The sequence below is a fragment of the Aspergillus clavatus genome, genomic scaffold (assembly GCF_000002715.2).
Source record: "Aspergillus clavatus NRRL 1 1099423829795 genomic scaffold, whole genome shotgun sequence".
In the NCBI taxonomy this organism is placed as follows: Eukaryota; Fungi; Ascomycota; class Eurotiomycetes; order Eurotiales; family Aspergillaceae; genus Aspergillus; species Aspergillus clavatus.
The window spans coordinates 2104548-2127020 of NW_001517104.1; the positions used below are offsets into that span (position 1 = coordinate 2104548).

Here is a 22473-nt window from a genome sequence, read left to right on the forward strand (position 1 = left end):
ATAAATCCGAGCACGAAACAATATCTCTTCCGTATGCCAGCCATCTGCTGAGATTGTTAACCATGTGAAGAGCTGGGAGGATATCTTTCGAGATTCGGATCTCCGACCATCGGGAGATAAAACTATCATGTCGCACTACTAATAATTCTCCTTCTAGCCGGCGTTGAATTCCTTTGCTCAACAGTTGATTTTTTTTTTTTTTTTTTTTTTTTTTTTTGGTTTATCATACGACTACCTGGCACATTGGTGCTCATAAGGGCAGGGAAAAATACAATAACAATTCTGAATTAACTAAACAATTTCATGCATAGAAAGCAATCACACAATCTCTGCTGCACATCCTCTCCCAAAGATGGCGTTGTACCCTCCTCCCGGTGCTCGCGATGAGAACGCCATGGACGCGACGGAGCCTCTTCTGCAGAGATCTGACTCTCCAGAGCAACTGCAACCTCATACGCGAAGCAGCAAACACGTATTGGCTCGCTTATATGTCTCTCACTTCCTGTCAACATGGAACTCGCGCATGTTCGAATTCGGAGCCATCCTGTTCCTCGCTTCAATATTCCAAGATACCCTGTTATATGCCTCTGTCTATGCACTAGCCCGTTCTCTGTCGGCCGTGGTGTTGTCTTCCTGGCTGGGTTCGCGGATGGATCATTCCGATCGCTTGGTTACAATTCGTCGCTCAATCAGTATGTACAACCTCGGCGGTTGGGGGCATATAACTGCTATCACAAGCTGACGGTCTACTAGTCTGGCAGAGACTTCCCGTAGTGTTGTCTTGCGCATGTTTCGTGGTTCTTCTGGTACCCTCGCTGATGGGAAACAAGTTTGTCACCTGGGGTCTATTTGCTGCGGTGCTTCTGCTGGCTTGTGTGGAGAAATTGGCTGCTATAGCAAACACGGTGGCTGTTGAGAGAGACTGGGTTTGTCACCTCTTGCAAGTCCATGATACATAGATCACTAACAAAAAAATTAGGCTATTATTGTCTCGGATAGTCTGGCAATACAGAGGCAGGGTACGTGGCTTATACATTCTGGCATGGTAGGGCACACTAACAAGCTAGGAAACAGATTTAAATGCATCGATGCGACAGATTGATCTCTTCTGCAAGCTCCTGGCTCCTTTGATGGTCTCTCTCATAGACAGTCTATCCACAAGTATAGCAGTATGGCTTGTCTTGGCCGTGAATATACTTTGTGTCTTTGTTGAATACGTTGCCATCGCTCAGGTGGGTTATTATTCCTCCTCGGACGGGGGGCTAGTCTGATTGTATTATCTGCAGGTGTATGAGGCGATTCCTGAGCTCCGACGAGTTCAGCGGGGCCTAGCCACGAATGACGGCGAGAACGGCGAGGATGACTTCCAGCCTACTTCCAGAGCAGTCCAACGGAGCGTGGTCAATAGGGCTGCACGCCTACTCAACCATGTTGCTGCTCCCTGGAGAGAATACATAGCCAGCCCGGTCTTCCTGGCCTCCTTTTCACTGAGCCTGCTGTATTTGACCGTACTTTCCTTTGGTCCAACCATGGTTACTTTTCTATTACACACCGAATACACATCTCTGCAGGTCAGCTGTATGAGGGTTGGCTCGGTGATTGCAGAACTGTCTGGCACATGGGTAGCACCATTTGTCATGGACAAGGTCGGGCCGATCCGATCAGGGCTGTGGTTTCTCAATTGGCAATTCACCTGTTTGTCTGCTGTCGCAGCGGCGTTTGCCCTCACTGACGCTACGTCTCGACTGGTTCTGGTGGGCCTGATAGTCGGGGTTGCTCTTAGCCGGGTTGGTCTTTGGGGATTCCATTTGTCCGCCCAATTTCTCATTCAAGAGGTATGAATTTTCTTGCAAGGCATCATATCATTTTATGAGTCTTCTGACGTATGTCTATGATAGGGCGTCGAAGAAGAGACGCGTGGGCAGTTTTCCTCCACTGAGATGGCTGTGCAGAACATCTTCGAGATGTTGTCCTTTGCAACCACGATTGCCTTCCCGCTTCCAGAGCAGTTCAAGTACCCAGTCTTCATCAGCTATGGTGCCATTGCAACGGCTGCCATATGCTTTGCGGCATACGTTAGAAAGGAGAGAGGGCATTTGCTGCATATGACCAGATGTCTTGGTGGTGATAAAGTACCAAGTCCAAGTCAGGGTCTTCCTGGGGATTTTTAACAGTACCGGAATGTCCTTTTCTTTTCGAAATCTCTCGTCATTCCTTCATGACGTCTCGTCTTGTAGAAATGTGGTTGGGCCTGGAAGATGGAGGATATATATATATATATATATATATATCATGCATATCATCATTACCACGTGCCTCATATAGTCCATGCTTTATGAACACTCACGTATTATATCTTGCACGTATGCTGGATTATTTTCAAAAGAAATTCCGACGCAACTGCTCTATAGCCTACTCCTATAGTCTATACAAGCATCGCCTTGGCGTGGAGAAACTCCAACTGGAGAACTAAACTTGCGATGACGGGTCACCGAAACTAATTGCGGGGGAACACTCGCTGCTTGTTTATCTCTTTTCCTCCAGCTGCAACTGCATACTGCCCAATTCAAGTACACCATGACTGGTGATCAGGGCCAACCGAGTCACTATGGAGGTAGGCAAATGTCACTATTTTGATTGAATTTACATTTTGCCGTTCAAAAATGTCGGAAAAAAAGAAAAGACGAGTACTGACTCTTCTCAGGCTCCAAGAGCACGGGGATTAGGCAGGTCGGGTCCACGACGACGATCCGGATGTCTCACATGTCGTGCACGCAAAGTCCGATGCGATGAGGCGAAACCCATCTGCGCGAACTGCACGCGACTCCGGCTACAATGCGAATACAAAACACCTGTCTCGCGACGGGCAGATGCGCGAACGTCCGCCGTGTCTGGGGACCCGGCCGCGAACAGCCCCCCACGACCGGACGTGAATTTCTTCAACACTGTGCTTCAATCTGATGGACGGCAGAACGGGCTGATGCGGCATATGGCCGACGCCTCGCAGTTTAGCCCCACGGACAACGTGACAGATTTCTCCGGACCATTCGACATGCTGGGCTTCATGAGCGAGATCACGTCCGAGCTGGAGCGGAAACATTCTGATCTGACCAATGGCTTGTCGGAATTGACCACTGGGATGTCTTTGAAGGTCTCGGATGCCGCGCATGTGTCGCACAATGGTCGGTCGAGAGCACTACCCTCCGGGGACGCGACACAGCTGCAGTCTCCAGTCAGTGATGGCATATGGCCGGAACCTAGAGCGACGTATGAGGAGCATTTACTGGCGTATTTTCTGACTATCGAGCCGCCTCCCACGATCTTTGGACCCGTGAATCTCGAATGGAAATATGTGCGCGAGGTGATTGTAGCGCAATCGCGCGACTTTCGTCCGCTGCGGAGTAGTATCTACTGCTTTGCAGATCTGCACTTGGCTCTCAAGGAGGGGAAAGAGTACAACCTGGCCCCGACGTACCACCAACAGGCAAGCTTTGAGGGGCAGCCATACATGCTTGGGGATGTCGATGAGACTACGCTGAGGAAGGTCTTTACAATGGTCTTTCTGCTCATGCTGTCCGAGGTATGTTTTCCTCAGTCCATTCTCATGTTCCGACTTCGGGCGAACGAAACGTAACTGACAAGAAAACCAAGTCATTATCGTCGCCTGACTTGGGCTGCCACGGTACCTCTTTTCTACACTCTGCATATTTATTGCTGCAGCGATTCCATAGCCAGACTAGAGCATGGATTGGCTTCGACCATCTGGTGATCTCGTGGGTTTCACTTCTTGATGTGAAATCGTTGGTTGCCGGCCGAGAGGGCGATCCTCTCATCGACTCAGACAGCCTAGAGGAACCTACCGCGCGGCACGAGATCAACGGCCCTGATGCTGGTCCCTCACCGGCTAATGGCACTCTGACAATCATATCAGCCGAGACGAAGGACGCAGGGGAGTATCTTCGATCCAAGCCTGGTTATCTTGTCTACGATGCGATTGTGGGGCCAGCTTTCCGGTTCTTCGTCCAAGCCCAGCAGATCATCCGACGGATTGTCAGCATTGACCTTCATCACCGCAGCCGCGGGACGCTGGGCGACGAATTCGAGGTCTTGCAGATTGCGCACGGCGTGGGTGCCGACCTGGAGGCACTATGGAATTGCCGGCCGCCGGTGTTGGACGTTCATGACCGACCGGAGGAGTTGCTCGACACATTGAGTGAGCCAGTTGCGGTCGAGATATGCCACACCTTTCGGCAGTATGTGGCCAACTTCCTGGCAATCTTTATTTATCTACATCGTGTAGCCTTCGCCATCTATCCTCGCACCGACCGAGTCAACCGGGCGGTGGATCAGATTATCCAGCTAGCGACGGCGGAGACGGCGAGTTCGCAGCGACACTTGCCCGTCAGCTTCTTCTGGCCGCTCTTCATAGCCGGACTGGAGGGGACATTATCGCAGCGCCAGTGGATCGTGCAGGAGATGCAGCGCATGGCGGCTTGTAGCAGCGATGCGACGCAACGGCACCCCAACGCGAGCAAGGTGCTGTTTCTTCTCGAGGAGATGACACGGCGGCAGGATGCGTCTCGGACATGGGCCGACTCGAAAAGCGTCAGGCGTGAGCTCTTTACTGATTTCTTTGTCATGATATAGCTGTCGTCTTGGACCGGGATATCTGCATTTCATGGTGTTGGGGGGGAATTCATCTAGATCAAGGAGGTATTTGGTGGCTAAAAAGGAGTATACACACACACACACACACACAGTATACAGGACGATCTAGAACTGTTTGACCACCCTCTGGAACCGCTCTGGCTTCCGCATGAACTTGTCCGGCTCATCGCGGGCTCCCGTCTTCCAGTAGTCATATTCCATCCAGGCATTCTCAGGCATCTGCGCCTCGGTCGCCTCGATGAAGTCGCCCAGATCCGGATTCAGAGGGATCACCCCCGTCTCAACGACATATTGATCCCACAGCTTGAGCAGCTGCTTTAGGCGGTCCGGATGGACCTCCGCCAGATCATGCACCTCGCCCAGATCGTCGGCCAGATTGTACAGCTGCCACCGCTCCGGGCCCTTCGGTTTCGGGATATACACGATCTTCCAGTCGCCGAACCGGAGCGCGGCGCGGCCGCAGGTCTCCCAGCCCTGGACGAACTCCTTCTCGTGGATGCGGTCCGACTCGCCACGCGCCCACGGGTAGAAGCTCTTGCCGCGCATGGGCACCACTTCGCGGCCCTGGTATGTCGGGGCCGGATGCGTGACGCCCGCCATGTCCAGGATCGAGGGGGCCAAGTCCATGACCGTGGCGAACTGGTCGGTGATGCCGGAGCGCGCCGCGGCGGCGGCGGCGGTCACGCTGCTGGGGAACTTGGCCAAGAAGGGGACGCGGACGCCGCCCTCGGTGGTGTAGGCCTTGTAGAGGCGGGAAGGGGCGGTGGCGGCCTGGGCCCAGCGCGGGCCGTACCAGATGAAGGAGTTGGCGTTGCCCAGGTTCTCGAGGCTGTTGTCGTAGTACTTCTGGAGATGCGGCATGACGCCGCTCTGGACCATGGGGTAGGCCTCGTAGGCGGCGCCCTCGGCGCCGTTGTCGGACATGAAGCAGACGAAGGTGTTGTCGAGCTCGTCGATCGAGGCGAGGTAGTCGATGACCTTGCCGACGTTGGCGTCGATGCACTCGACCATGCCCGCGTAGACCTCCATGGCGGCGCAGGACTTCTTCTTCTCGTCCGCGGTGTACTGGTCCCACTCCTTGACCTCGTCGGCGACGACGACGGGGTGCGGCTCCACGTCCGGCCGCACCATGCCCAGCTCCTTGAGGCGCTGCAGACGCCGCTGGCGTAGCGCGTCGGGCCCTTCATCGTACACGCCGCGGTAGTGGTCGATGTACTCGCGAGGCGCCTGCAGGGGCCAATGCGGCGCCGTGAAGGGCAGATAGGCGAAGAAGGGGGGCCGGTCGTTGTCGTCGGCGGGGCCAGCGGCATGCCAGTCGCGGAGATACTGGCGCATCTTGTCGCCGTAGCCGTCGGACGAGTACCAACCAGGCGGCAGCTGCTTCACATAGCGGTCGTCCTCCATGTGGAGGGCGATGTAGCTCGCCTCGAGGAAGGTCGGGGTGTCGTCGGGGTCCTGCAGCTGCGGCTCATAGGCATAGTGGTTGGAGCACGCAGGCAGGTGGGCCAAGGAGCGGTCGAAGCCACGGCGGTAGGGGGCGCGCTCGGGCGTCAGGCCCAGGTGCCACTTCCCGGCCATCAGCGTGTGGTAGCCGGCGTCGCGCAGCAGCTCGGGCAGCGCGACGACGCGCTCGTTCAGGTAGCCTTCGTAGCCGGGCATACCGCGCTGCGGGGCGGTGCTCATGTGCGAGCCCTTGGGCCCGTTCTGGCCGGAGATGTTGGTCCATTCGATCAGGTTGCCGAGGCCTGCGATGTGGTGGTCGGTGCCGGTCATGATCATGGCGCGGGTGGGCCTGGGAACTCGGGCACATCAGTTCCGTTTTAAACAACTCCGGTATCTTCAAACTTTCCATCGTTGAATTCAAAAAAAAAAAAAAAAAAAAAACGTACGAGCACGCGGCCGCGGCGTGGAAATCCGTGAACCGCACGCCACCGTTGAGAGCGAGACGGTCGATATTCGGCGTGCGGATCTCGCCGCCGAAGCAGCCCACGTCGGAGAAGCCGAGATCATCGGCGACGATGACGAGGAAATTGGGCCGTTTTGCCGTGCTGCGAGTCATCTTTCACTGGGTCCGGGCCTACCGTTCGAGATAATCCCCAGAGAGAGAGAGAGAGAGGGGATCGAGGAGGGAAGAAGAACGGGAGAAGAGGGGGGGGGGGGGGGGGTAAAGGGGGGTTGATGAGGGGAGCAGCAGTAGCATTATGCACCTATCTATAGATGTACATAGATGTAGGTAATGGCATATCATCCACCAGTAGTAAAGGTCAGAGTCAGAGTCAGGGTGAGATTGTTTTGCATCCGGTCGAATGAGTTTCGTTTCGTTTCGGCTGTCGGCTGTGCTGTACAACTGGAACCCTGCTGAATCTGATATTGAGATGCAGATCCTGTCGGGTACGGATTACGGAGTAGAGTATATCGTATCAAACTTCAAACTGCCATGTCACTCGAGCTGATCAGATCAGATCAGACCAGATCAGGTCACTGAATCAATCTTTCTCCCGTAGACTAGATCGATACGACTGTCCTGGCATCGATGAAGCCGCCTAGGCACTTCCTATTCTCAACGGGTTCGTACTCCATCATCTATCATCCGTCATGAAAATAGAATACATAATCCTTGAGTTAGGAGTATATAATGGTAATGGTAATGATGATGATAATGCGGGGACCCCGGATTCAGCCAGCATCTCACCATCACCATCACCATCACCATCTATAGTATATATAGAGAGAGAGAGAGAGAGAGAGATATGTATATATATATATATATCTTCCTCATCCATCCATTCACTACACTTGCCTTGGACCCATTCAACGCCAATACCCAAAGTACTCTACCCATGGCGTGATCTCTCCACTACGTGTTGCGCAGTCGACTGTCGGCTAAAGTCCCTCGCTTAGCTACTCCCAGGAGTCAGAGTCAGAGTCAGAGTCAGTCGGTACAAATGGATAATGATATTGATACGTGATCTGCCCGGATCGACCGTTCTTCAGTCTCTCAATCGTCAACATAAACCAGGTAACAGAGTCAACACCGGAGCCCCCTGGGCGCTTGGCTTCTGCCATCTGCGATGCGGCAGGGGGTTCGAACTAATACACAGAGGTTACAAAGAGGTTCAACTGAGTATAATACATCTATTGATTGATTCTTAGCTATGCCATGACCTCGGCGATCGACCAGCAAAAGCAGTCCAGCATCCAGCTCCAGCATCTCCCGTGGTACTGAGATGGGTCATTCCTCATTCATTGTAAATCGCCATTGCGAACCAAGCCCTTGAAACTCCACCCAAACTCCATTTCTCAATCCCCCAATGCCAGTTTGAAAAAACCTAATCCGCCAGAAAAGAAAATCAAGTAAACGCACATACAAACAGGCTAATCCGTAATTTATTCCACACCTTTTGCTACCAGGCGCCACCAGTGCCAGTATGGATCGTCATCGATCAAGCAAGCAAGCAAGCTAGCTAGCTAGCAAGCGCCAAAAAAAAAAAAAAAAAAAGAAAGGTCGTTAATCACATCAGATAGGGGGACTTGATCCCCCAGACAGTTCAAGGGATCAATTTCAAATTCAAAAAGGAGACAATCAAACATTGATCAGGTCGTCAAAGCTGTCGTCGGCGGAAAACGCATACGAGTTCTCCGTCATGGCGGATGCTTCCGAGTCCCGACGGAGAGGTTGGTCGAGAGACTCACCTGGCCGCGACGGCTCCAGGTGCAGAGGATCGTCGAAGCCGAAGGATAGCGCCTGCGGGGGCCGGGGGGTCACTGGGCCGTCCGACGAGGAAGCGGCGTCGGCGACATCGGTCAGATCCGGAGCGGCCGAGTCATTGTAGGTAATCTTCTTGACCATCTGTGCCAGATGGAGCTTGATGGGCTCGTCACCGCACTGAGCATGCTTCAGCACCTCATTCTTCAGCCCTAGGATCTCCGAGCGCAGACGGGCAATCTCCGAGACGAGCTGCTCCTTCTTGTCGGACTGCTCCTTGTACCGGGACTCCAGCAGCTGCGTGTGCTCTTTCTTCTTCTGGCGGCACTTGCTGGCGGCCAGGCGGTTCCGCTCCAGGAACTTCTCGCGCTTAGCCTTCTCCTGCTGCTGCTCGTCGTACTCGGCCTGGGACATCTTGGCCTCGCGGGTCGTCTTGCGGCGCTTGGAAGTGCCACCGGGGCCGTCGAGGCCATCGAGGCCGGTGTGGTCCCCGTAGGTTCGCCGCTCGCCGTGATGGGTGGGGAAGGACGAGGCAGCGGAGCCGTGGAACTGGCACTGGGAGGAGAGCGAATACAGATCCCCAACGGAGTGGGTCTTCTTGTCCCCATAGGGCGGCGGGGTTGGTTGTCCATTCCGGACGTGGGAGTGTTTGAGGTCCCGTTCTAAGTTGGGGTTGGTAAAGGTCTGGTCGGTCTTGCCGTTCCACGAGGGCATGGAGGGGGAGATGGGACTCAAGCCCCAGAGATGCTCCTCGTCGGGGAGGGGGAGTCCGAGAAAGTCCCCGGAGAAGGCATTGGGATGGGCAAAGGGGGAGGGGCCGGAATTGACAGCATCGGAGCGACCAAAGGCGGATTGCTCCGGCAACATATTGAGAGTCGACATGAAAGGTGGGTGGGGGGGAGGGAGATGGAGGAGGGGGAGGGAGAAGGGGATTATTATTATTGTTGATGTTGTTGATGTTGTCAATGTTGTTTGTTTGTTGCACGAGGAGTGGGACAAGTTTCAGCTGAGCGTTACGCAACAATAGTATTGATTGAATCAAGATGAGATGAGCTCATCGATATAGAGAGAGAGAGAGAGAGAGAGAGAGAGAGAGAGAGAGAGGGAGAGAGGGAAGACAGGACCGTGGGAGAAGGGAAGAAGAGGAATGGAGTCAACCGATAGGCGGAAATAAGAGTCGCGGGCCGCAACCATGGAGGGGTCTAGAATTGACCGCTTGCCGCAGACTAGACGACTAGACAGTGGAGGCAAGAAGGGAATGAGAGGGAGGGGGAGTAACCGTGGTTGATCGAAGACTAGGAAGGGAAGCACCGTTGGATAGGGGAGAGAGAGAGTGTGTGTGTGAGAGAGAGAGAGAGAGAGAGGGAGAGAGGGAGGGAGATGAGATAGAGAGAGAGGGAGAGAAGAAGAGGAAGAGAAGAAGAAGAAGATTCAAGAATATATTCCCATTTGAAGCGGAGACTAGAGCAGTCTAGAATGGGCGTTGGATGGACATTCAAACCAGTTGAAAGCATGGAAGGAGGAGAGAGAGTGGGGGAGATGCTGGGATAGATTGATAGAGAGAGAGAGAGAGAGAGGAAGAAGAAGAAGAAGAAGTAGAAGAAGTAGAAGAACAGAAGAGTGAATTGAATTACAATTGCAACGGCCTGAAGGGACAATTTGACACACCTTCAGTCAGTATACTTGGATGCTCTTGTACATGATCTGATAGAAGGAGAAAATGGACACCTCAGGTTCTCCTCCTCTACTTTGTACTTCCTGTAGGTACCCAGTCAGACTACGGTACTAGTAGTAGTACCTCTTCTACACTCCCTAGTACAAGGTACAGAGTAGTACCTAGTACCTAGTACCTAGTACCTAGTACCTCGTACTTCGTACCTAGTACTTGGTACTGTCCCCAGTCCCCGTGATGGCCTGATGGCCTGATGGCCTGATTGGCCTGAGGTTTCTTCCGGATCCACCGGCACCAGCAACCAAGTGATGATGTCATGTTCTTCTCTCTCGATATCATTCTTCTCGACTTCCTCGATTCTACTTCTACTACTACTTCCTCCATTTCTATTATTATTCTACAGAGTCCTTCCTTCCTGTAGGTACAGCCCAATAATAGGATCGATCATACAGTCTGCAGTATGCAGTATGCACCCATACCTGCCAGAACTGTCAGAACAGTCCGCTATCTAACTCTCATGGACCTGGACTCAACCACGGCTCCCTTCCTGTCACTCAGCCTGTCATCTCTCATCTCTACCCATGGGTCATGGGACATGGGAATGTCGAATATCATAAAAGAGAGAGAGAGAGAGAGAAGAGAGAAGAGAGATATGAGAGGAGAGGAGAGGGGAGGATAATCATCACGTCAACATCCAGAGATCCAAAAAAACTTCAACCTCCAAAGACAGGCTTCCAAGCCCATCACAGTACACGCGTCTCCTTAGAACCTAGATCCTGGATTGGATCGAATTACAGTCGAGTCAAAGCGGAGGGACCAACTCCACCGGATCAGAAAGCCGACGACTCAGCGGCCAGTGATCGACACAACGATCAACTTCTCCCGCTAACCTAGCTTGTAGTCCGTTTCATCTTCGCCTTCCACTTTCTAGTTCCCAAGAACTACGGAGTAACCGGTACAGGCACGCACCGAGGCTAGGAGTAGAACCCTGGGTCCCGGCTTCCTCACTCCAATCTTTACTACTAGTTACTAGTACAGACTACTTCGGATTCCATCAATTGATATCGTCATCATGACCATCTACCTCTCCATCACCATCCTAATAGATAATGTACACGAATCCTCGCTGCAAGCTCCAACTCTTCACGCTCATTGCCTCGGCACCAACACCACCTCTCTCTCTCTCTCTCGCGAATCCCTTCCCGGAACGCTCCCCTCCCCGTCCCATCCCCATTGTTCCCCTTCCCAACTCCCCAAGGGACTCAACCAGATGACCGCTCCCCAGACGATGACTCGTCCCCACAGGACCGCCACGAGATCGTGAGTCGCGCCGGCCCGCGAACTTGATTCTCCCACACTCGCAACACTCGACTCACCCCGCGCCAGTTCGCAATCAGCATCATAGCCACCTGCTGCCGCCGGATCGTCATCGCCCGCATCGTCTCCGCCGACTGCATCCCATCTTCCGCCAGCTCCCCATCCGTCAGCAGTGGGCCAAACGCCTGCCCCAAGCGACTCAGAATCCCCCAACGCGACTCCGGACTCTGCCCCATGCGCAATCGATGCCTCGCAGAATCCGTCAGCCGGCCGGTCTCATGCAGGAGAACCGCACAGAGCCCAAACACCGCGCACATCAGCTCCAGTTGCATCGGACTCGTCAGCGCCACCATCGCAAGTCCGATCGCTTTGATCCGCGCGTAGGTCGTCTGGCTCAGACCCCCCAGGCAGCTCCGCGTTCGTTTCAGTTGGAGTTTCGAGAATCGCTGGTCGTAGATGCTCGAAAGGACCCGGTACAGCGCCACCGATCCGAGAATCCCTCCCGGAAGCCCCGCCAGCAGACTCCGGTACGTCCAGCCAACGCTCAGGGTAAGCCTCGCGTCCTTGTCCGGCGCGTTCGCATACAAGATCCCCGCCAGCTCCGACGGCATTTCCTGGCGCCTCATGGTCAACTCGATCGTGTCCTGCTCCTTCTCGGCAGACAGCACTTGCGCCGCGAAACAGTCATACATCCGTGTAGCCGTCTCCACATCCCCGGGCTCGAAGAACAGGTTGTATATCAGCGCGCCTGATGCACTCCGGTTAGCACATGCTTCATCTGCCCCGCCAGACCCGACGAGCCCGCAGGATTTCCAAAGATGCGTACCACGAGATCTCAGATAGGTCGCAGTCGCTACAAAGCACACCGGGAGTTTCAGCGCTGCCGGCGCAAAGTCCCCTGGAAGGGCCAGAAAGCTGTGTCCCCCCAGTCGAGCAAGACTTTCCAGCGACCTCCCGCTCAATAAATTCATCCCATATGCACGAGAGGGAAGATTGGCAAACGTTTTCATCCGGCGCAGCGTTCGTTCTGGAGGCACACCCTGACCCTTGACATGCAACGTCGACCGCATCGTCCTGATCCGACGGATGATCCGATCCCGACGCCGCGGTAGCTCCTCGGTAGAATGACAATTGTTGTTGCCTACACTCGTTAGGACCGGCCGTGGGTCCTTCTTTGCTTGATTGGTGACCTACCTGCAGGATGGGCATGATTGCAATCGTCGGCCCCACGCCCGTCACTGCCACCCAAGGACAACCGCTCCAAACCCACTTCTGTAGCAAGGTCGTTGTATGCCATAGCAGCCTTATGCCGATCAAACGTATCCGCCCAACTGCCTTCACTGAAGCATGAAGAGGGAAGCGAACTCTCCCGGGATAGCCCCCCTAAGATATCCAGGTGGGTACCGAGCATTGGATCCCGCGGCCTCTTGAGCACATGAAGGCCTTGCAGCACCTGCGCGTTGCTGATACTGTAGTCCGAGCTGGATCCCCTGCTTGAACGTGTAGTGTGTTGCGACTGATCCGTAAAGGGGTTGGAGCACGACCCCGATCGTGACGACTCGAGGATCTCATCAAACGGATTTTCGTAGACGTACTCTCGTTGCACAATCGTAATCGGCGTGGGCGTCCTTTTGGATGGGTCGCGGCATACCGTCTCAACTGTGTGGTCAGAACTGAGAGATTCCAGGGTCTTGTCACTCTTGTCACTGACTTTCCGGGATTCGGCGCCTTCATCTTCGGCTTGGTTCAAACAGAAAGCGTGCGGAGAATCGAAGTATCCCTCGCGTGAGTCCCCGCCGCGAGGATGATCCATGGTTGGGCTTGTATCATAGCCGGATGCGCTGGTCTCATTCTGGACGGATTCATGCGACAGATGCTTCAGGGACTTTCGGTGCCGAGCCCTGCGGGAGCGTATGGATGCCATCAACCCTGCGATTCGCCGCGAGCCTCGCATTGAGTGTGCGTAGCTTGTAGATGGCTGATGCGAGTCCATCTCGATACCTCTATCACCTGCAGACGATCCTTGGTGCAGGCGACACTCCTCCGAAGAAGGTACAACATGCTCGAAAGGGCCGGGTTGGATGGGTCTGCACTCGATCGGGTTTCTAAGAATGTTGCCCTCGTTGGTAGCAGCGGGTCCTGTCGTATCTCGCTTATTGGAGACTTGCCCGGTCCGCGAGTTCTGCTGATGAGCATGTCCTGTCACTTCCCCGCCGCAGCCTCTCCGGCTCCGTCCATTCTCCAAAAGTCTTCTTCCACTGTCATGCTCCGAGGATCTAGAGAAAATAGTATTGAAAAGCCCCATTCTCATTTCTCAAATCAATAGGTGTCGTCTGGTCAATCATGCGTGGCTACTTTCAAGTGCGGGAGGAACTGTTGCTGTCCAGAGTTGTTGGCAGCTTCGGTCTCCATGACGGGTGCCTTCTTCCCGCCTGCGCACGCCGCTGTCGAGGAAGGTGGGCACATCTCGCTCCTTCTTTACTTACATGCGTTTCCGCGGCAGTTACCTCCATGAATATCCTAGCCCATTGGGGTAGCCTCAGTGCGAGTGCGAATGCCAGTGGGAGATCGAGATCCAGGAGTTCCAACGGTGTGGGATTCACCAAAACCAAAAGGCCAACACGAAGTTGGCAAAGAAAAGAAATGTGACATGAAATGAAATCTATTGTTGTCAGGCCAGGCGCCATTGCTAGATTTTTTTTTTTTTTTTTTTTTTGGCAGAAATCCTTTTGAGATAAACCCGGCAAATCGGAGGCCCACCAAGCTTCAGTTCAGTTTGAGACACCACCACATTGCCTTCGCTCTTTTACAAAACAAATCCAAACAACGCCAGGCAAGGACAATGAGAAGCAGGTAGATAGCCGAAGCAAATGAAAAAGGGCCCGAGTCCGCGGCGCAGCCTCTTGGTATCCGCCAAAATGGATGCTTGCAGATTGGAAGATCCGTCCGAAAGAAATGGGAATGAGTCAACGCCGTGTTCCATGCAAGATCTGTAGATATATGTTGAGTCAATGTGCGCATAAGTAGGTACTTTGTTTGTGATCATGGTGATTCGTCATTTTCGCCTTCGAGGAGAATGTATTGTAAAATATCACTCAACGTGAGGACGCCTTTGAGTCGGAAGTGTTCATCCACCACAACCAGGCGGTGCACGCGAGATTTGCGAATCGTATCGAAAATGGTGTCCAGCCCATCTGTCAGGGAGCATGTATAGATACCAGGGAATTCCTGAACGAATCGTCAGTGATGGGACATCAGTGCCCACTTGCGTACATCCACATACCGCATTACGCTTTTTCAGCGCCTCACCGACTGTGAGACTCAAATCGTCATAAACACCCCCTTTGATGAGAGTGATCACATCGACTGCTTCAAACACATTGTAAACAACGCCTGCGTTCGGGAAGCAGGTCAGCGAGGCTTTCACGATACGAGACTGAACGAGAGAATTGTTCAGTTGGTGGGTCAGACCTTTGGAATTCAAAATAGGCACACTTGAGATGCTTCGCTCCACGAGAATGTGGATGACATCAATCACAGGTGTATCCATTGATGCCGTTGCAATATTATTATAGGTACCCAGCAAAATCTCCCCAAGCGGCTTCCGCAACTTCTGCGTATCATTCACATTGACGGCTACGAACTTGAGAATGCGATACTGAGTGACGACACTGAGAACATGAGGTCGATCCGTCTGGCTATCATTCGTGACAAGAGGAATTCTGCGAGCGCGAGATTCCAGCATGCGACGACAAGCCTCGTACAGCGGCCGTTCTGGATCAATCGAGATTGTCTCAGGGGGTGCAACCCCCAGGGCCTTTTCCACTTCTGTAGAGTCATATGAGATTCGAATTGCACAAAATATCCCAGCGCTCTTGAACAACACAACGCACCTCGGAGACTGTCCAGCCGAAATTGATCAATCTGGTCGAGCGCTGCAGGATTCTGAAAATAATACTGTATCACATTTATGTAGTCGGAGGTGGTCAGGAGACCAGCAAAGGTCGAGGTCTTGGAATCCCATAACGGAGCCGATACGATGCCTGTAAATCACACCACGCGCGTCCGGTCCCGGTCAGCCTATCGTGTTCCAATTCACACCATCGAATATGCGTTGGGAGAGCAGCGTTCGGATGGACTCGAGGATCGCTTCCGAGCGCCCACTCTCTCCAACGAAGGCAAATGGATACATGCCATTTTGTATCAAAATATTCAAGCTCTCTTTCACAGATAGTGATGTATCAAATATGATTAACCGAAAACTGAGAGGGAGAACATCGTAACTGGTCCGGACTTTGAGGAAGTTGCGGATGGCACACTACACCATAGGCGAGAACCGAGCGACGCATTAGCCGTGTCCTTCAATAATTCTCGTCTAAACATAGATCAAAATGAGGAATTGCGCTCCCATGTGGCATCATTCATGAACACGGGTCAGATCGTCGGCGATAAGAGCCTCCCACCACGACGCGCATAAAAGGCTATTTCTTCCCATTCTGGAGAACGTGGGGGGAGGGGGATACATTTCGCGTGAACCCAGCGCTTGCATCAAAGACATGATAAATAGAAGCCATGTGAGATTGACAAACGACGAGAGCAGATCAACGAGAACAAAGGGAATGCGTTTTAAAAAGAAAAGAAAAAAAAAAAAAGGAAAAGGAGGGGTAGACTCACTAGGCCCTCACGTTCTTCCCGATCAATTGCCCTCTCGGGCTGGGCTGGGGGCATTGGATGGGAGAGACCTCGAGGCCGGAGGTAGGAAGAGGGCTGCACAAAGGGCCCCTCGTGACCGTGGAAAAGATTGGGATCAGTCGTCGAGGCAAAAGGGATGGTGGTGTTGGTGGAGGAGGTGACAGGCACGGCAGTGGAAGTCGTGGTGTCGTTGGCCGTTGTAGTGGTAAGTTCGGGCGGCAAGCTGTTTCTGCCCGTGGGGGGCTGCATCCATCGTGAAGCATTCTCCGCCATCGTCATCACCGACTCTATCTAACTATTTCTCGAGAGAGGATGGATCGACTAACTCTTGCCCGGAGAGCCGCATAAAGAGAAGAGGGGCGCCGTCAGCTGTGTTTGCCTACCTTGCCCTTTAGAATGTCTGTGGGATGCGAATCAGGATCGAGCACTGATCTGTTCTGCTGCTGCTTGTTCTTGACGCCGGTGAATGGGAGACGATAGGTTGCTGCTATGACTGCGCCAGGCTCTTGGGTACCATTAGTGCTATCAGCTATATGAGAAGCCCGAGCACTGATGGATGAACTCGATATATTGAAGCTGAAGCCGAAGCCGAGTCACTATAAATAGTGGACGCGGAGTTCGTAGCGGAGAGTGCTACAAAATGCGCCAAAATAATGAACAATATGGCAATATGGGCGCTGCTTTCTTTCTGGATCGACAGGTCCAATACTTAAAGGAGATTAGACTACAAGGCAGCTTTTAAATACGTTGATATAATAATAAAATAGTAGTCGACGTAGTCTGGAATGGAAGCAGACAACTGTAACCACAACAGGAGACTGGAGAGGAAAGAAGTATGCTGAAGGGTGGATGATGATGCGAAGACTTGATATACATCACGTCTGGCCGGGATCATCGGCAACAACAAGATGACACAGAAGTCTCAGCAGTGGCTTTCCGCAAAGAGTCAGACATCAACAATCAAGAGGGATATCTATATAGCTGATGTTGAAGCTGTTCCCAGTGCCCCCCATTGCCCCGCCAGTGCACGTGACAGAGGTGAAACTAGATATAATACTTGTGATATATCAGGTTGGAAAGCTTGAAAACAGGTGATTAGTTCGAATGCAAGTCTATATACATGCGATTCAATCTATATTAAAATGCCAAGTAGTACTATGAGCGAAATTAATGGCATAAATAGGAAGACAAAGGACGCTTGATGAACCCGGAGTGCCACACGGGTTTATAGACCCTCCACATTATGGGGACGGCGCGCGATCAAGCAATAAGCATTATTCATAGGGGCGGTTCTGACAGCCAAGAGGATACGCACTTGACTTTCCAGCAGAAGATGATGGGCAGGAGATAGCGACGTACTCCCGCACGACCTATTAAACGAAGGTCAAAGAGCGCGCGTACGAGGAGAGCAGGGTTGATGAGTGAGAAAGGATGAGGGACCAAATCATGATCTTGGCGCGACTGACTCGATACCGTCTAGTTAGGCGTCGAGCTCCTGTTACGACTGAGCAGCACCGTTCGAACCCTCACTCTGAGACAGACTCGGGCTGGCACCGGTCTTGAGATAATGTTCCAGCTCGCCAAAGCGCTTGCCTCCTTGAATCCAGCGCTGTCGGTAATTATTCCTTCGCTGTTCAGCCAGCTTGTTCATCGTCGGCCAGTAGACGGAATGGTCATATCGGAACTCCACGTCGCCTCCCACGGATTTTATCAGATGACCTGAAGGTACATGCTGGCGCAGGTCTTCGTTGAACTTCAATTTCTCCCGGGTCAGGGGGTCAATGAAGGGAGTGATCAACTTGAAAAAGCCCCAGATGACGAATGGCACTGTGGACCACTACCGTTAGACAGGCGCAGGCGAGCGACTAGCTGGACCAGGAACACTTACCATTAATAACCAACGCCCGTCCCAGTCGCTCCGGATAGTGATTCTGGAGAATACTGAGAGTCTGTTTAGCCTGACCGATGGTCGCGTTCTGCCCGGATTTTGTTTCATTGAAGTTCACAATAAGCGCCAAAGTCTCCTGGTCTGGGCCCATTAGGTCAATGACCCGCTCCAGCATGAAGACCAGGTGCTCGACCTGACGATCACTTCTCTCAGTATTTTGCTTGGATGGTAGGAGGTAGAGACATGGCCGGCCATGAATATCATAGCCTAGAATCACCTGTTTGCCCGTTTCGTTCTCAATCGAGATGTAGTCCGGGGTCAGTCGTTCCAGGCCGTATTCGCGACGCCACGTGAGGGTTCGCTGAAGCCGTGCGATAGCTTCAGCCACGTGCCATTTCGTTGCACGGAGATACCGCAACAGACACTCGCGGGTCAAGAACATGCGTTCGTCGTCTGTCAATGGTGCCGTGGGAGCGTTCTTTGCAGACGTGGTTGGGACACTTGTCCATTCGGAGACAGCCTTCAGGACCGCTCCATATTTGGTCTGCTGATCAGCCGTGAGCTGAGCGGGAGACGGTGTCTTTGCTGTGTCAAGAGGTCGAGGGAAAGGCTTCTGGATGAGCCCATCAGCCGCAGAAGATGGGAGCTCCGATTCGATTCCTTTCTGGTCATTTCCGCCCGCGGATTGAATCTGCGCGCTCGCTTGCGCTGTGGTCGCAACAGACTCCTGATTTTCAACAGGGTTCGACGGAGTGGATAAAGCTGGAGTAGTGGCTTGTGAGTCGCTAGCTGGAGCAGGAGCAACAGCGGGAGAATCTGACGGTGCACTCATCGTGATCAAGGTTATGCTTGGAGATCCAGCTCTCCTTCTTCTGTCAGATTAGATGAGACTTATCACTTTGGGAGCCGTGGACTGTAACACAGGCAGAAACTTTTCGAAATTTATTCTCCGGCCCCGTTGTCTGCTCAGCTGCTTCAATAATAGATACGTTAGTTGCTGCGTAATGCCAGCCAGGCCTCCATCGAGATCGACATGGCCCACAGGACGATCTCGGGATAACAAAAGGCGGGACGGTACGAGGCAGTATGCCCTGATCCGGCAGGCGGTGGCACTTTAATGGGCATCACGTCTTGACGCGTCTCTCAACGCGTTTCCCCTCCAGTTTCAAACTGTGCGATTGCTTGATTATTTGGCCTTGACCAATTTCCGTCGATATTGATCGCGAGTTGGCTTTCTAATTACAATGACGGATATGGATGATGTCACTGCAGAGCTCAATGAGCTCTTTGCGGGCGCCTCGCCAGATGGACTGCCCAAGGATGTCCTTGCAGAGCTACAGTCCATACTGCGTGTTCACTCGATACCTCCTCAGGAGCTTTTCTACAAATGGGAGTCCTACTGCTTGAAGATGGGCTCGGAGGAGACCAAGCTAAATTTGGAGACGGTGCGACTTTTCAAGCGAGATGTGCAGGAGACCTTGGAGCGTGAAAGCCGAGGTCGGGCAGGCAGGCAGACGGAGAAGCGAAGCGCAGTGATAGCTACACCGCGAGCTGCAAACACGTCCGATGTATTTGGGATGTGAGTCATGACAGAAGTAACTATTCCGTCTTCTTTCTCGAAAAGGCTGACACGCATGGCTCTTAGGCTGGATGGACTAACCCCAAGTGCCCATGGTCGGACCCCGAATGGCGCAAACGGCTCAGCAAAACGCAAGTCAAACTTCGGATCGCCTTCGACTTTGAAAGTGGGAAAGGGCAATAACGACAGGTCTCCAAACTCGAAACCAGCCCCCGTGTCGGCGTTCGGCGGTAGTGCAGTGGACGGGATACAGTACGGATGATATTCCTGGAATCTTCAGAGTCTTGCTGACTCCAAGCAGATCAGTGCCCTTCTCAGAACGTCCGAACCCAGGCCAGACGCTGGAAACTCTTAATGCGCACCTTTCAATGCCGGAAGACCTGATGGTACCCTTTTCTGAAGCCAGAATCCGACCCACGGCGAACACCGATCTGAAGAAGTTTGGCTATAAACCAATGGCGATGCGAGTCGCCGAAGCATCTGAGATTTTGGACGACAGAATTGACGAGTTTACGGAGATGTATGAAAAACAATATGAAACGGGAGATATCAGCTTCGGCAGCGCGGCCACCCAGAGCACAAGTGAAATCATAGCTGTTGGACGTGTAGCTTCAGACAGCTTGGAAGGGAAGCTCAATACAGCATCTCTTGTTCTAGAAACGTCAAGACGCACAGGCGCTGGCTTGCGAGTGCCATTGAATCTAGACTCGATACCATCGGCGAACTTTTTCCCCGGACAGATCGTTGCGCTCAGAGGGATCAACGCTTCAGGAAATTATTTCACCGTCAAGGAAGTGCTCTCCCCACCTCTTCTGCCGCCTGCCGCATCTTCACCCGTGGACATAGAAAGTATCAACCAGAGGCTAGATGAAGCCGGCTCTTCGTCTCCGCTGAACGTCTTCATTGCATCTGGACCATACACGGCGGACGACAATCTCGGATTTGAGCCCCTTCAGGAGATCTGCCAAAAGGCTGCCGAAAGCTACGCAGACAGTTTCGTTCTAATGGGACCGTTCCTGGACATCGAACATCCTCTGCTCGCGTCGGGCGATCTCGACCTTCCAGAAATCCAAGGAATTGACCCTGACACTGCTACTCTGACAACCGTCTTCAGGCATTGCATTGCCGCCCCGTTGCAGAAGCTCGCTGCCGCAGTGCCCAGCATCACGATTGTGATGATCCCATCTGTTCGGGATGCACTGAGCAAGCACGTCTCCTGGCCGCAGGAGCGATTGCCGAAGAAGGAGCTGGGGCTCCCAAAGCAGGTCCGGATGGTCTCCAACCCAGTGACATTGTCCTTCAACGAGACTGTGATTGGAATGTGCTCGTATGACGTCTTATATGATCTGCGAAGGGAAGAGGTCCTGCATGGCAGACCCAAGGAAGGCAATCTGCTCACACGACTGCCGAAATATCTGATCGAACAGCGACATTTCATGCCCCTGTTTCCATCTACTGCCCGTGAGAATCTCCCCCGACCGGGAACCGAGAACGGAACTGCGACAGGGGCGATGCTGGATGTCAGTTATTTCAAACTAGGAGAGTGGTGGAATGTGCGGCCGGACGTGTTGATCACGCCTAGCTTGCTGCCCCCCTTTGTTAAGGTACTTTCTCCATTTGGTCCCTTCAGTTGACCCTCCCTATTAACAGCTCAACCAGGTTGTCGACAGCGTTCTTGTGATCAATCCCGGCACGCTATCGAAACGACGCGCAGCAGGGACATATACACAAATGGCGATCCACCCACGCGTAATAGCAGACGACGAACGCGAACAGAAACATCTCAGCCACAAGCTTTACGAACGAGCACGCGTGGACATCATCCGGATCTAAAAAGAAGATTGTACATAACCCGCCCCCGGCGTCTGGAAATTACGCATAGACATGACAATAATAATGACCTTGAATCCTTTCATCCATTGCCATCCATATCCATATCAAAACCACGAGATTTGTACTCCGTAAGACCAACCCCGAAACACCCACGCTCAACATAAAACCCATCAAGAACCCTCCGGCAAGTTGCAAAAAGCCCCCGTTCCCAGGATAAAAGAAAAAGCCGAAAGAAATTCACCGCAAACAAACCGTCCTCTTCCCCCCCATCAACCTCCCCGCGTCCTTAACCCTCACCTTCGCCCCCTTCTTCCCTCCACCCGCACCTCCACTCCCACCTCCAGCAACTAACCCCTCCAGCCCCAGATCCCGCCACACGGGCTCCCTCCTCCTCTCCATAGCCCTCGTGATCCCAAACGCCGCATGCTGGTCCGGCACCACGTCGTCCTCGTCCTCGGGGTTGGGCGGCTGGTACTGCGGCAGCACGTAGATGTCCTCGATGGGCAGGTACGAGGGGACGAGCGCGGGCGAGGACGAGCCGTAGGTGACGCCGTGGCTGTAGCCGTGCTGGTAGAGGTGGGAGGAGGAGGCGGAGGCGGTCAGGTTGGCTGTTTGCGAGGTGTGGGGGCGGGTGAACTCTTCGAAGAAATCGGCCAGTCGGGGATGGTGCATGTGGATGTTTGTGGGGGAGGAGTCTTTGCTCTGGATTGGGTTGAGATTGGTTAGTTGGGGGGTTTCTTTTTTGAATGAGAGGAGAGGGGAGGATGGTTGGTACCATTTTGAAGGATGGATTGAGAGAAGCGTTGTGGTTGACTTTGTGGTTGTGGTGGTGATTGAAGGGAGTGTAAACAAGTTGATACCGTAGATGGCAATATGGAAGAAGATGGTCATACCGATAAGATTACACTGCTCACCGCCTTGAGCTGTTCATGCCTCAGGCCACAACTGTCAACGGGGAAAGAACAGTCTACAGATATAGAAGTCAGTAAGCTATGGAATAGTATGAACTTTTCTAATTACCCGCTAACCGTTACAACAATAGCCGAACACCAGTACAAGGTGGAATAGATAATGAAACCCGGCAGTAAGAACCTCTACTAGCAATGAAAGCATGCAGA

General features: G+C 53.0%; 9 protein-coding genes across 9 annotated transcripts, besides 28 other annotated features; 3 read left to right on the forward strand and 6 right to left on the reverse strand.

Moving 5' to 3' along the window:
• The first annotated feature begins 188 nt into the window (after nt 1-188).
• Nucleotides 189-216: a microsatellite.
• Nucleotides 189-217: a microsatellite.
• Nucleotides 218-352: 135 nt separating this feature from the next.
• On the forward strand, nt 353-2171 carry ACLA_015930 (putative iron-regulated transporter; the record flags this gene model as incomplete). Its single annotated transcript, XM_001274572.1, has 6 exons — nt 353-692; nt 754-926; nt 980-1019; nt 1075-1232; nt 1287-1835; nt 1899-2171. The coding sequence occupies 6 exons, from the start codon at nt 353-355 to the stop codon at nt 2169-2171; spliced, it is 1533 nt and encodes a 510-aa protein (XP_001274573.1).
• A 94-nt stretch (nt 2172-2265) lies between these two features.
• Nucleotides 2266-2290: a microsatellite.
• Nucleotides 2266-2291: a microsatellite.
• A 286-nt stretch (nt 2292-2577) lies between these two features.
• Nucleotides 2578-4647, forward strand: ACLA_015940 (Zn(II)2Cys6 transcription factor; the record flags this gene model as incomplete). Its single annotated transcript, XM_001274573.1, has 3 exons — nt 2578-2614; nt 2679-3580; nt 3652-4647. 3 exons carry the CDS (start codon nt 2578-2580, stop codon nt 4645-4647), a joined length of 1935 nt encoding a protein of 644 aa, XP_001274574.1.
• Nucleotides 4648-4738: 91 nt separating this feature from the next.
• Nucleotides 4739-4759: a microsatellite.
• A 14-nt stretch (nt 4760-4773) lies between these two features.
• ACLA_015950 (arylsulfatase) lies at nt 4774-6727 on the reverse strand (the record flags this gene model as incomplete). Its single annotated transcript, XM_001274574.1, has 2 exons — nt 4774-6460; nt 6558-6727. The coding sequence occupies 2 exons, from the start codon at nt 6725-6727 to the stop codon at nt 4774-4776; spliced, it is 1857 nt and encodes a 618-aa protein (XP_001274575.1).
• Nucleotides 6531-6552: a microsatellite.
• A 392-nt stretch (nt 6728-7119) lies between the features above and the next one.
• Nucleotides 7120-7149: a microsatellite.
• Nucleotides 7150-7356: 207 nt separating this feature from the next.
• Nucleotides 7357-7381: a microsatellite.
• Nucleotides 7357-7382: a microsatellite.
• Nucleotides 7383-7387: 5 nt separating this feature from the next.
• Nucleotides 7388-7394: a microsatellite.
• Nucleotides 7395-7417: a microsatellite.
• A 162-nt stretch (nt 7418-7579) lies between these two features.
• Nucleotides 7580-7603: a microsatellite.
• Nucleotides 7604-8112: 509 nt separating this feature from the next.
• Nucleotides 8113-8145: a microsatellite.
• A 3-nt stretch (nt 8146-8148) lies between these two features.
• Nucleotides 8149-8171: a microsatellite.
• Nucleotides 8172-8251: 80 nt separating this feature from the next.
• On the reverse strand, nt 8252-9256 carry atfB (bZIP transcription factor atfB; the record flags this gene model as incomplete). Its single annotated transcript, XM_001274575.1, has 1 exon — nt 8252-9256. The coding sequence occupies one exon, from the start codon at nt 9254-9256 to the stop codon at nt 8252-8254; it is 1005 nt and encodes a 334-aa protein (XP_001274576.1).
• A 13-nt stretch (nt 9257-9269) lies between these two features.
• Nucleotides 9270-9306: a microsatellite.
• Nucleotides 9307-9347: a microsatellite.
• Nucleotides 9348-9438: 91 nt separating this feature from the next.
• Nucleotides 9439-9485: a microsatellite.
• Nucleotides 9439-9489: a microsatellite.
• Nucleotides 9490-9717: 228 nt separating this feature from the next.
• Nucleotides 9718-9777: a microsatellite.
• Nucleotides 9768-9803: a microsatellite.
• A 144-nt stretch (nt 9804-9947) lies between these two features.
• Nucleotides 9948-9987: a microsatellite.
• Nucleotides 9952-9986: a microsatellite.
• Nucleotides 9988-10204: 217 nt separating the features above from the next.
• Nucleotides 10205-10258: a microsatellite.
• Nucleotides 10259-10281: 23 nt separating this feature from the next.
• Nucleotides 10282-10316: a microsatellite.
• Nucleotides 10317-10664: 348 nt separating this feature from the next.
• Nucleotides 10665-10714: a microsatellite.
• Nucleotides 10668-10722: a microsatellite.
• Nucleotides 10723-11308: 586 nt separating this feature from the next.
• On the reverse strand, nt 11309-13356 carry ACLA_015970 (uncharacterized protein; the record flags this gene model as incomplete). The annotated part of the gene is made up of 2 exons (XM_001274576.1): nt 11309-12504; nt 12558-13356. The coding sequence occupies 2 exons, from the start codon at nt 13354-13356 to the stop codon at nt 11309-11311; spliced, it is 1995 nt and encodes a 664-aa protein (XP_001274577.1).
• Nucleotides 13357-14057: 701 nt separating this feature from the next.
• Nucleotides 14058-14079: a microsatellite.
• Nucleotides 14080-14405: 326 nt separating this feature from the next.
• snf4 (AMP-activated serine/threonine-protein kinase regulatory subunit SNF4) lies at nt 14406-16328 on the reverse strand (the record flags this gene model as incomplete). The annotated part of the gene is made up of 6 exons (XM_001274577.1): nt 14406-14591; nt 14647-14756; nt 14835-15191; nt 15257-15406; nt 15465-15681; nt 16038-16328. The coding sequence occupies 6 exons, from the start codon at nt 16326-16328 to the stop codon at nt 14406-14408; spliced, it is 1311 nt and encodes a 436-aa protein (XP_001274578.1).
• Nucleotides 15993-16022: a microsatellite.
• Nucleotides 16329-17553: 1225 nt separating the features above from the next.
• On the reverse strand, nt 17554-18775 carry ACLA_015990 (CRAL/TRIO domain protein; the record flags this gene model as incomplete). Its single annotated transcript, XM_001274578.1, has 2 exons — nt 17554-17882; nt 17944-18775. 2 exons carry the CDS (start codon nt 18773-18775, stop codon nt 17554-17556), a joined length of 1161 nt encoding a protein of 386 aa, XP_001274579.1.
• A 412-nt stretch (nt 18776-19187) lies between these two features.
• Nucleotides 19188-21355, forward strand: ACLA_016000 (DNA-directed DNA polymerase alpha subunit POL12; the record flags this gene model as incomplete). Its single annotated transcript, XM_001274579.1, has 4 exons — nt 19188-19522; nt 19589-19774; nt 19824-21126; nt 21173-21355. The coding sequence occupies 4 exons, from the start codon at nt 19188-19190 to the stop codon at nt 21353-21355; spliced, it is 2007 nt and encodes a 668-aa protein (XP_001274580.1).
• Nucleotides 21356-21592: 237 nt separating this feature from the next.
• Nucleotides 21593-22027, reverse strand: ACLA_016010 (Apc13 domain protein; the record flags this gene model as incomplete). Its single annotated transcript, XM_001274580.1, has 1 exon — nt 21593-22027. One exon carries the CDS (start codon nt 22025-22027, stop codon nt 21593-21595), a length of 435 nt encoding a protein of 144 aa, XP_001274581.1.
• Between the last annotated feature and the right edge of the window lie 446 nt (nt 22028-22473).